The 12,399-nt window shown below is 45.2% G+C and overlaps 1 protein-coding gene across 2 annotated transcripts in view; it reads left to right on the forward strand.

Moving 5' to 3' along the window:
• Positions 1–12,399, forward strand: part of LOC8051682 (transmembrane protein 268) — a 33,675-nt gene that overhangs the window by 14,623 nt on the left and 6,653 nt on the right. For both annotated transcript variants that reach the window (XM_029986206.4, XM_029986207.4), the window contains exons 4-9: positions 1,381–1,496; positions 6,304–6,537; positions 7,346–7,456; positions 8,225–8,260; positions 8,434–8,514; positions 12,150–12,260. In XM_029986206.4, coding sequence (XP_029842066.1) covers positions 1,381–1,496; positions 6,304–6,537; positions 7,346–7,456; positions 8,225–8,260; positions 8,434–8,514; positions 12,150–12,260 — 689 coding nt within the window. The remainder of the gene's footprint in view (positions 1–1,380; positions 1,497–6,303; positions 6,538–7,345; positions 7,457–8,224; positions 8,261–8,433; positions 8,515–12,149; positions 12,261–12,399) is intronic.

Below are 12,399 nucleotides of genomic sequence, written 5' to 3' on the forward strand. Positions count from 1 at the left end.
AATCGAAACTTTGTGAATTTGTATATCATCTACATTGTAGTAAAAGTTTCAAAATTAAACTTTTGTGCAAGAGTGCACTATGTTAGGCAGAGATGCTTTCACAACCTGTGTTCATCATGCGCGATTCATTCTTTTTGAACTCGAGATTAAAGGAAGAATATTTTATATAGCAAGATTTGTAAATTCACTCAATTGTTATAGTTGGCCGCCTCTATAGGATTCCTTTTATATCAAATCTGTCACTAACTTGTCATCCCAAGACATCTGACCTTCTGAGGTCACAGTTCATAAATATAGATAGATTAAACTTAGCTTATAAATGAACAAGTGGAGTAGCCTTCGCAGGTTTAGCTGGGTTGTCGTCTAAGCATTATGCAATAGTAGTGAATGGCGTGGAAAAACTATTCGATATTCAAATAAAAAATGTTCGGCCAAAACCACTATTCGCTTTGAATTCGCTTCGAACTCAAAATCCACTATTCGCACACGACTATTAAATATATTTTTAAAGGTGTCTAAGCTGAAAACATAAACCTCGACTGCAGCAGACCCCAATGCATCAAAAGGAAATATGGAGTATTAAATATGTTTTGGCTTATTGTTTCCAGCCTACATTCTTATACTAACATGCTCCTACAAAAAATTATAACCTGTGTTTGTTTGTTTTCAACCTTTGTGATTAGCAGGTTTTTTGCCTTGTGTGGCCGTCTCCTGCAATAAAAAAGCTTTCTAAAACAACCCCTTCGCATGACACAGCGTGATTTGCAAATAAGTACAATAGTTTTGGTTTCAGGCGGTCAATTTTCGCTTGCAATATTTTGCCATCAAGTCTCCCCTTGATGGGGGATGGGGGAAGATGGACGAACATGCGCACAAGGGCGCATGTTCATCCGTCTCCTGCAATAACGACGGTCGCTTCTCGCAGTGCCTGAATAGAAAATTGCATACCATCATGATTCCCACGCTTAACAGCGACTTTCGCGTTTTCCCGTGCCACGTTGTTTGGGAGCACCACAATTTATGTAATGAATTTTACGACACTTTACGACCTATAAGCAAGACATTTTGAAGATTTTAGTATTTATTGCGGGACGCGGGACACCAGCACTCGATACGGGACAGTCCCGCAAATCGCGGGACGGGTGGTCACCCTAGCGCTGGATCAGCTGGGATGGCTCGTAGCATCCGCAGCAGTCCATCATAAGGTGAAATTAAGTATATACACCTACGATGTTCTAAGTTTGTTGTAATGTGGTAACAAAGAGAATGCCATGTTTCTAGGTATTTGCCATTTAATCTTGCTGTTTGGTACGTCTGTTTCTTTTTGTGTGTTAGGAATGACTTCTGAATGACTCATTGGTCTTGATTTCTTTGTTTCAGGCAACGGAGATGTCATTGTAAATGCTTTGCCAACGAACAAGCGTTGTGCCTGGATCACTAAAGCAGAGTTCAAACCCGAGTTGGTTCCTGAGGAACTCATGGCTTCAGGCCTCACGGTAGGTCACTTTTGAAGTCTCCTTCTCAAGTTAGACCCTACACTTTAGTTTTGTACTTCTGTGCAACATGTTGCTCAATATAATGATAAACAATCTGAAGCTTCTGCTTAGTGGGGCCTGCAGCCAGCTGGTTTAAAAAGTAAACTGTTGCATGTAACTCTTAAAGGGATACTGAACCAAGGAATTTAGTGTCCATAATAAGTGGCGCACGTTCTTTCCACGAGCCAGCAGCCGCCGGTGTGCGCGAGTACACGCGACCAAAACGACGTCAGAGACCGCCATTCGCGGTTAAGATGACAGTGAAATGTATGGGCTTCGGGCCAAAGGAGAATAAAGACAAGTTTTTCATTTACACAGTGGTGTCTGGCGTAAAAGGTAAGCAATTAATTGGTGTAACAAGGACGTAGCTTTCACTTGTGGAGATGAAAAACCTGTCTTTATTCTCCTTTGGCTCCAAGCCCATGCATTTCACTGTCCTCTTAAAGGGGTACTCCACCGATTTTTTGAGCTACCTCAACTAACTATATTTTCTGACTCCCCGGCCTTTACTCTCTCCGGTATGCTATATAGAATCGCGAAATTCATAATAGTTATTGCGAAATTGGCAAATGAAAATCGCGCGCAAACCAACATTCAAATATACGCGCGCTTTTCAGGGCTGTGACGTCAGTGGCAGGCAGGCTTGCCAGTCGAGCAAGCAGCCAAGAAATAGAATATGCCGATCATTTGCTCCGTGCTGGAGCGCGGGTACTGCAGCGAGCTTCCCAAGCATTCATTTGACACCATGAAACTGCTTCGAATCAGTTTAAAACAAAATCTACAGCCCAAAGAGTGAACCCGTGCCTTCCACTGACGTCACTTTTTCACTGTTGCCAGTAGAGACTTCGAGCTTGAAAAACACGGTGAGGACCAAAACTGTAAATTCAATAACTTCGCGAAAAATCAATATTTTGACCTAATATTTGGGATACTATTTTCGCGATGTTTGTTGGTTAGTTTAGCAAAATTTCAAGCAAATCGGAGACAATGAAAAAATCGGTGGAGTAGCCCTTTAAGTGCGAATGGAGACGTCATTTTCGTTGCGTGTGCTCGCGCACACCGGTGGCTGCTGGCTCGTGGAAAGAATGTGCGCCACTTATTGTGGGCACTAAAATCTTTGGTTCAGTATCCCTTTAAGCCTTTCAAGTACACGACCTGCCCAGTGCCTTGTGAAGCTCATTAGCAAGGAGCATTCTCATAAAGCTGACTGGGCGGTGTGGGAAAAGGCAGTGTTTTGTGACGGAAAAGAAATTATGGTCCTGGGCAGGGCCCAAATAAATGTGCATGCCTCAGGCTCACCTACTGCTCTAAAAAAATTTATGGCGAATTGCTAGGTAATGGTGTTGCACATATGAAGCATTCTAGCATCACAAACATTTAGCGGTACTGTGAGTTTCCAGACGCCTACGTTCACGGCGCTCTTCATCAGATAGTTCTAACGCGTGCCATGTGTACACTTGATATTTGTTTCTAATATCAGGCTGTTAAACTTGATAGTTGTTCCTAATCAGGCTGTTAAACCTGGCGGTCTTCCAGAGCCCTCATACTCTCGAGATACTCTCCTTCAGTGTGCACAGGTGATTGAGCTCCGCCTACCCCTCTGGTCACATGACCTCCTCATTAACCAATCAGGATCGCACACCTCACTGCTCCTCTTCAACCCATCAACCAATCAGTGTCGAACCTCGCGGCCATGCTTTTATCTGGGCTTCACGAAATGCCAAACACCTAGCCAAAGAATGTTTCACAATAATAGCACTTCACTGTCATAACCCAGATTCTTTTTTAATCGGAAACAAGCAGACTGGACATGTTTGCAGCTCCTACATTTCAAATGATCATTCACAAAATTTGTAAAATCTGCAGAAATGAAGTCCTCGTAAAGGTGCAGTCTTTAGGTGTAATAACCGTACCTCGACTGCATTGCAAGCTAATTACCATAAAATTCCGTAAGGTTGCCCATCCACAATGAAAAGATAAATGGTGGAAAACATGAGGTGGGCTATCTTTAGGGATGAGACAGCAAAATTTTATAAAAAATTTAATGGTAAATACAAGGGGCATCTGCTTCAAACCACGTGACACTGGAACCGATATTGCAGATTGCGGACATGGCACATTCGCGTTTCTCAACGCTATAAGCACGTGGGAATTTGCTGCGAACTCCTGTGTCACGGAAAGGGTTACCGCAGACTGCGGACGCAGCAGATTCATGTTTTGCGATGCGATAAACAAGCGGAAACTGGCTAGACTTGTGTGACATGGGAACCGATATTGCGCGCGCGGATCGCGGACAGAAACGGGGGAACCCGCTGCGAACCTACTTGTCATACATACTGGTACCGCAGATTGCATAGTTAATGTGATTCCCGTCCCCGTCCCCGATTCCCGTCGCACATCACGTTATGTCCGACGGGAATCAAGGGGGCGTGGGCGATGTTTCTGAATTTTTATTTTGCGGATATTTAGCCAGAAAAGTGGGACGGTGATATACAAAATAAAATCCCTTCGATACATTTTTTAGACAGCTGTGGTAAACTAACGTATGATCTAAAAAAAAATGTTAGAACCGATATGTAATGCGCTTGGGAAGGCTATGGATGAGCCAGGAAGAAGCTCTCACAAAAATGACCGCATCTCCACGTGGTGAATGATGTTGATTGGGGCGAAGCTGTGGTGGTGCTGATGATACTGATTTTGTTTATAGGTAGTGCTGATGCCAGAAAGAGAATGTGTGGTATGGAATGTGGTTATATACGCATTTCAGCATTTGACCGCAGCGCCCTCTCATCTATAAACGTTGAGCCAATGCGTGCAAAGTTTAATGCGATTATATATGCATTTGACCGCAGCGCCCTCTCCTGTATAGACGTTGAGCGGCTACATGCAACGTTTCATCCATGACATCCCCAGCTCTTGAGTTACTACCACATCTCAGAGCCCCCTACTCATCCCACAGTCGTGGCTGAGTGGTTAAGGCGATGGACTAGAAATCCATTGGGGTCTCCCCACACAGGTTCGAATCCTGTCGACTGCGCAAGCATTTTTTTTTTTTTTTTAAGAAGACAGATGAGATGGCAATTTATGTGAGCACGGACGCCGGACGGACAAGGCTAGACCCTAACGAGCTTCGCCGCTAAAACCATTTATTTTATGTAGATTTTTTCAGCTGTGGAGAACCGTGTATATCCATTAAAATATATCTCAGCATTTTTTTTCAGCACTGGGTTTTAAAAGTAATGCCTAAGCTGTAATTGCAATAAAAAAACAAACAAAAAAGCTTCACGGATTTATTGAGCTAACCTAAATTTCCCCCGTGTCGGTTGCTGCTCCTCCTAATATGCCACTGCAAAGCAGTGAAGCTCGACACATGCACCAATGGAAGACAAACTTTTCATGAGCGGCGCAAAGTGAGGGCCATGGCATCAAGGCACGTGGTTAACAAGATAATCATTGGATCTTTTCAAGAGTAGGAAACTGGTTTTACCTTATCACAGCAGCTGCCATCCAGCTGTTTTGCAAAGTCTCGCTTCGTGACTTTCAACGCAGCATGTCTTATATGGCTGGCACCTAACCATATTTGGGTAAGTGCCTGCAACGGAAGTCAACAGGCCAACTGCCAGCCGAACGCTGATGCAGCACTTGTCTCCTCACTTATTTGACACCGGTGCCAGCCGAGCCTCTTCCATGAGTTCCTCAGTGTAAATCTCGGCAAGGGACAGACATCACGTGTTCAGACATACTGTGGTGCCAGCGGCATTGTGCTCTGTGAAATGAGCACGCTCCAGGTTAACCCAGAGAAAGAGCGCGGGAAGGCGTCGGAAAGAAAAAAAAAGAGAGCAGACGCACACTTTGCTGTGAGCGTCTTGTTCTCTTTTGCTGCATTTCAATTCTTCAGTTTTCTGCATGTTTTTTTCAAGGGCGTCTCACTCTTCAGCAGGCTATGAGAAAGTCGCACTTGCACTGCAACTGCACATGGCGGCACCCACATGTAAGGCATCCACAAAGTGCTCATGCGCTTACCTTGCACAACACGGGGACGCTTCGCGCCATCCAGTCTCCACATTTATACTCGGCCTCTCCACACTAACAAATCACATTCTGTGTTACCACTGCCTCTGCCATGCTAATAAGGCAAAGGGGCGACTTTTCTTTAGCTCATTGCTCGCTACGGGGGCTGCATCATCCTCTCGAAGTTTAGACAGGGACATGGCTGGCACTGTTGATAAAAAGCTTTCCTTTTCTACGATGCCATAATCGGCAATGCGAAATGAAACTAGCAGAACCAGGGGAACTGAGCACAACAGTCAGGTGGCGGTTTTTAGACATAACAATGGGAAGGCAAATGCAGACCAGAACTTGATACACATACCCCTAGGGAGTTCAACGGGACTGGCGCTTGAGATCATGACAGCCGGAAAATGGTACCAACCCAGAATGTATGAGCGAGGCTCTACTGTTGGCCTCACTTGAAACCACGGATGGTTTCTTTCCGTGTTTTAACACTAGCCCCTCGGCTTCTTCCCCAGGGGGGATCAATGGCAGAGTGTGTTAGCGCACCGCAACTCTGGGAACCAAAGCTCGCTCTGCAGAACCCAGCAATCCTGGGCTCAGTCTCCACCCCTGCCAGTTTCCATCTGGACGAGCACCTTGCCGGCTTGCAGTTGTGTATTACTACTGCGCGATACACGTTTACGCTGTCTAACCATAAAAACAACGCCATTACTTTTTCTCCCCCAGAGTGTGAGACGTGGCGTTGGCATTGCAGCTGACAGTGGAAGAGTATGTGGCGGCCATGCAAGTGCTGGTGCACGACGTGCGCTTCACGCTGTACAACGTGTGCTACAAGCGCCTGCTGCTCGTCTGGGTGCTGCTGGGCTTCTTCATCCTCCTCTGCCTCCTCTTCTCCGGGGTGCGGGGGCTGGCCCTCTTTGGTGGGGGTGTTGTCTGGCTTGTGGTCAACGCCATGGGCATCTTCGTCTGCATGTGGCTCAAGTTTAAGGTGGGCCATCTCGAGGATTTTGCATTCCACTTTGCCGTTTTTCCGAGAATGTTTCCAGTCTATAGAGTGCGTGGTTTTTGGGAGAATTAGTTGATGGACAAGTACATGTCGAAGGTGGATGTCAGGACAAAACGACTTACCATTGTCATGTGTTTTTGTGTGCCATTCTAACTAATACAATCTTCCGCCTCTTTCTGGATCTCTCTACCGTAAAATGGTGAGCAAGCACCAACATAAAATTTGGAGATAATCTCGAAAAACTGGGAGATGGAGGCTTGTTAGGTCAAAGTGCAAAAGTGCAGAAGGAGCACATGATAAGGCAAACTTCGCTGCTTTGCACTGGCGCATACGCACCAAGCTTCACCGCCTTGCACCGGCACACGTGCATCGGGTTTCGCCACTTTGCACTGGCGTGATCGGAAAAGCGGCCGACGTGGAGAGGCATCTTGATTAGCTAAATAGGGCTAGAAGTCTGGGGTGGGTGCTTGACATGTCCTTTGCTTATTTTTCCAATGTCTCAAAAGTAGCGGATGGATGCTTATTGTGACATGGGGGCATGCCTAGTACTTTACGGTAGTTCTGTGTGGCTGTTTGATGGCAACCTGGAACTTTCCTGTTCATTTGCATAACATGAAAGTTTTCAGAAAGTAAATTATGTAAAAGTTGGTCATAATGTTTCCTTAGGCAGTATTGGGACTCAGTTTTCACCATGTCGCCTTGCTTTTAAATGTAGGGCTGGGCTCTGCAGTGAAAATGTTGGTGGCATTGCATTGATGACTTAAACATCCATATTCTTGCCTCTGCGCAGCTGCTGCACATGCTCGAACGGTGCATCGCCAGCATCAACAGTTTGTTCTTCCGTCACAAGATCCTCCTGGGCCTCGACGACCGTGGCAAGATATCGTGCCACAAAGTTCATGTATCCTTACTCGTTTCCTGCAATGTTTTTGTGATCACATGCACATGCAGGAAGGACACTGAACTGTCATTTTAGATGAGGATTAAAACTTTGGAGTTTACTTGCTGCATGATCAGTTGTGGTGCATGCAACAGCAATTGTGACAGCTCACGGAAGAATATTAGAGGTAAGGGAGAGTACTATAGACTGACACGCTGTTTACAAACAAACCCGCTTTTGCCCACACCAGGTGTGGGCACTGCGCGAGCGCAGAAACCAGGTTCACGTGACGAGAAGCTTCTGCGCAGGCGCCGTGGTGACAACAGCGCCACCCAGAAACATAAGGTCAAAGACGCGTGTTGGTCTATATCCTGCAGGGCACTACTTTCAGAAGTGTTTTGGGGATTTAGGTCAGAAGTAAAAAAGAGAGGCTTTTCCCCCTTCTCCTTATATTGTTTACTAGAAATAAAATATGTCTGGGGGTGATACCCCCCTTTATCACTATTCCCTTGCTGCAGAGGACTGTGAAAGCCTTTACTGAAGCATTCATGGTCATAATTGTCCAATGTTTTGAGTATAATTAATTTTAACAGTCCCAGTTATAACTGTTATAAAACATTGTGCAAGGTTTCTGTGGTAAACCTAACTGCTGGTACAACAGGGGTATTTTATGTAGCAGCAGATTTTGTTACTGCCTACAAATAAGTCGGCTTATTTGTAGGTCAATTGCTTTCAACACGGTTGGACGTTGCTTTGACTTTGCAATGTTACTCTTTGACTCCAAATCAGTTGATATTTGTCTACTTCGACGTGAGTCCATGCATTGTGAGTACTAAATGTTTGTCTATCTTCTAATGCAGTGTGTGTACTAAAGACCAATTGTTTCACTAAAAACAGTATGAAACTCACTGTCTGCAATGGATCAAAACATTTTGTGCCGCTTACCCTATGTGGTTGCAAGCTAAGGTATAGCGTGTTGATTTGACCTCCGTTCACAGAGGTACCTGTACGAGATGCTGGAAAACCAGGATCGTCAAGATGCACTCGATGCCAGAGCAGCGGGTGATGCCCCAAGTCCGGTATGCCGACGACTCATACAAACTCGTTTGTTTGCATTTGGACTTTTGACTCGTGAATACCAATTACGAATGGGGACTGAAACAGAATAGCCCCACATTGCTAACAGCAAAATGCCCCAAAAATGGTTCATTTGCATTATAATTAGTGATGGGCCGAACTTTTGCCGAATCGAAAGTTCGGTGCCGAATCTTGGGATTCGGCAAAGCCAAACTTTTGCCGAACTTTTCTAAAGATTCGGCAAAAATACATTGTTACCAAACTCGTTAATATTTCGTTTTTTTTCTGGCGAAAAAAAGGTTTTATGTTTCTTTTTTTCTTACCTTAAATGCAACATGTTTACAAAATAAGGTGATATTCTGCAAGATAATTTTATCGGTGTCGTTTTTGTGTGTTTACTGGCAATTTTAGTGACTCCTTGCAGAAGTGGCGTGACAACGAGGTTGGGTAGAAGCGAGCGTGGCGCAGTCACGAATCACGCTACAAGAGTTTCGGTTTTGAGGCACTATCAGCGCAAGCCTGCATGCAGGGGCGGATTTAGAGGGGGGGTCCCGATGTCCTGACCCCCCTCTTGATTTCTGCATGTGTAAAATTTGGGGCACAAAACGAAGGAAGGAGGGAGGGGTTTCTAAGCATATGGTACGCTGACTAACACCTGACCCCTCCCTCAGGAAATTGCTGCATCCGCCCCTGCCTGCATGTGTGTGCATTGCTAAAATGAGGGCAATAACGCTGCGTTCTTGCTTTTTCTGGGAGTCACCGTTTCGTGCGCGAAAACGAATGTAACGGTTACTGAGCCTTCACCAGAAGAAAGAATAATAATATTGTAAATATGCATGTTCATCGATTTGAGTCACTTGACGTCAGCTTTTAATGAAAGTGTGCGTTCCATATTTGCAACGTCTCGTTTTTAACCTTTAAAATGCCTGTTTCTGGTGTTATACACACACAAACGTTTGGAAGATAGGGAGAGTAAATGTCGGATGTGTAACGTCGAGTATGTATTATAGTTGCGTGTTTAGTTTTCTGCAGAGACATGAAAATCGCGAAATAACGCTAATTGAAAAAGCAATATTATTTTGTTTTGGAACACACTACCCCTGAGCCGAAAACAGAATTGTTATAATTGCGAGGAGTGCTTTAATGTAATTGTCGGCCAATGTCTCAGAATGCACCGCATCCTTTGTCACTTGCGAAGTGGACTGCGTAAATTACTGGTCGATCTTCTAATCTTGAGGCAGAAAATATTAAAGAAAACCACATTCGCTCACAAACGCACAGTTACCGTGTTGCCTACCCCACACCGCGCCGTAACCGTTGGTTGTACTACACTGCACGATGGTAACCGCACGACTGCACGGCGTCCATTTGCAGTCGAAGGCTCCTTCGCGTTCTCGCGTCTGCGCAGACATTTGCCGAATTTTCGCCGAATCTTTGCCGAACTTTCCTGCAAAAGTTCGGCATTTGCCGAACTTTGCCGAATCTGAAGTTCGGCAGATTCGGTCCATCACTAATTATAATTGCTGAAGAGTGAGGAAAAATCACTACCCAATTTTACTGCGGGCATTTACATGCACCTTAAACATAGTTTTGTACCGTAATATCCTGAACAAACACCCACCTTTTCACAAAAGATAATTAGAAAAAAAAAAAAAAGTCAGGTGGGCGGACTTTTGAGATTCGCCCACCCGCCTTTTTGAAAAAATGTTTTGCTATCGTGAAGTCCATTGCTTGCACACACACGATGAACACCGATTGGCATACGGCACGAACGCTTGTTCCGTGAAAGCATGTTTCTAAAGCCGCTATGTTCCCTTCGTTAGGCTTCCTAGCTTTTGCTGATCTGTTGATTAAAAAATGGAAGGAGTAAAAAAAAAGTCAACAAGAAAATATAAAAACCAACCAGGTGCAACCAACGAGCGAGCGAGCGGGCGGGCTAAAGAAGCGACAAAGAGCGATGCTGGGGAAGCGGGAGAGCCGGCGATTGGCGTTGGCGAATACTTTGGCTTCGGGCCGAGTCGGGCATTTTGTTGATCACAAGGAGCAGGCTCTTGTGCATCTTTCTTGTTTGGTGCATACATAGGTGCATCTGGAGACTTTTATAAAGAAAGGTCTGCCCAGGTGTCCCCAGTTCTTCGGAATTGCTAGTTTTGGGGGGTGGGCGATTTATCAGGATTTTCTTTGACAGAGATATTTTGACATAACAGGGGGGTGGGCCAAAGTTCGAGGTTGGGTGTACGTTCAGGATATTACGGTAGTGTCGTTAGAAAGTGATGCACAAGTCCTGGTCACAGAAAACCAAGTCATGACTTGTAAGTTACACTTCTGTAGTTGCTGTACATATTTAAACTAACTTAGGATATCGTAAATTTGCATCACCATTCAGTAACTGCTGTGCATGCCGTAGTCCAGAACACTACTCTTTTTGATCATTAGCTAAGAGCCTTTTTTATGAACATGTCTTCATGCAGCATTATGGCAGTTGAGTGCTAAGCTCAGGAAAGCATCTTGGATGTGCACAGGCCCTTGTGCCTTGTGTGCAGCATTGTGGAAGGCACAAGCCCTAAGCTTAGGGTGCATGAAATATGCACCTAGTTTTCTGCAGTCATAAGGTGAATATTTTTTTATGAAATATAGAGTGCACAAGAACCAGTGGTAGTCACCAAGATCGCAACTGAAACGTCGGCTGAGAAGATAACCTAATATTTCTACTCCCTCTCTCAGGCTCTCGGTGTTCTCAAAGGGCACATTCTGTCCTGCAATGTGCACATAGAGGAAGGGAATATTGCCACGCGCGCAGCTGACCAACCAGGCAGCGCACTCGTGGCCTAACAGCTATCGTGCTTGCCTTCCACGCAAGAAGTCAAAATTTTATTCCTGGCCGCGGATACGCATTTTCGTTGACTTTGTATCAATATGTTCTCGTAAATTCGAGAACCGTGTTGCTGATTCGAGGTTAGAAAGTTCTATGCGCGAACCTTCTACGTCGATTGATCCAGAAGCCCATGCGTGTACAAAAGGGGCTCCGCTTGGCTAGCCACAGTCAGTCTTGCGCCAATGTTCGATCCTGCTGTTACGCCGGCTTCGACGCCCGCGACGCTCTGTTGTTATCTTCTGTTTCCTTTTTGTTTTGGGCACAAGTTCACCCCATTAAACGTTTCAGTTTCCTCTGTTATTCTTTGTTTCGCCACCTCGTCATTCGTGACAATATCACCCACAATGTGCTTCTTCGTTACTCTCCCGCTGTCTTCATGGTGCTTCCAGTATAGCGGGCTAGAAAAAGGAAGTGTGATGATTGCACAGGTTTGGGCGGTACTGCAATTCAGTGCGTGGAGCGAAATGTCATTTGTATGTTAACAGCAGCACCGCCCTGCATTTATGCTGAACGGGTGAGTGGCTCATGACAGTTGTAGTGCTGCTGTCAACTAGCAGATGATACTGTGCTCTGTAATTAGAATCGCTGGACAACTCTCCTTCATTGGGAGAAGCGAGTGATTGCGACATTTCCCTCTTTGAGCCTATCATATCTCCTGTATAACCAATTGACCTTCTGTTTAATTCTATTTTTAAAAGTGCTCCCATGCCCCTTTAACACACTTTCCATGGCCTTGTATTCTCATAGACTGCTCATTTCCAGGCAAGGAACGGAGCGGCCCTGTACCCAGTGGACAGAGCGCGGATGGACATTGACACGTCAGACATCATAATCACTGGCGGCAGCTCTACAACTCGCATCTCGCAGCGAGAGGCAAGTGACCTGTCTGCATGTATTTCGTGTGTCTAGTATCGCTGCATCATTAACTCGAAAGTTAATGTTTGCAGCATAGCAGGATGCACATTTCTGACTACTGGAGCACGTACCATATTTTGTGCATATTACCCGCCCC

Source organism: Ixodes scapularis, unplaced genomic scaffold, assembly GCF_016920785.2.
Source record: "Ixodes scapularis isolate PalLabHiFi unplaced genomic scaffold, ASM1692078v2 PGA_scaffold3__209_contigs__length_174095766, whole genome shotgun sequence".
NCBI classification, from domain to species: Eukaryota; Metazoa; Arthropoda; class Arachnida; order Ixodida; family Ixodidae; genus Ixodes; species Ixodes scapularis.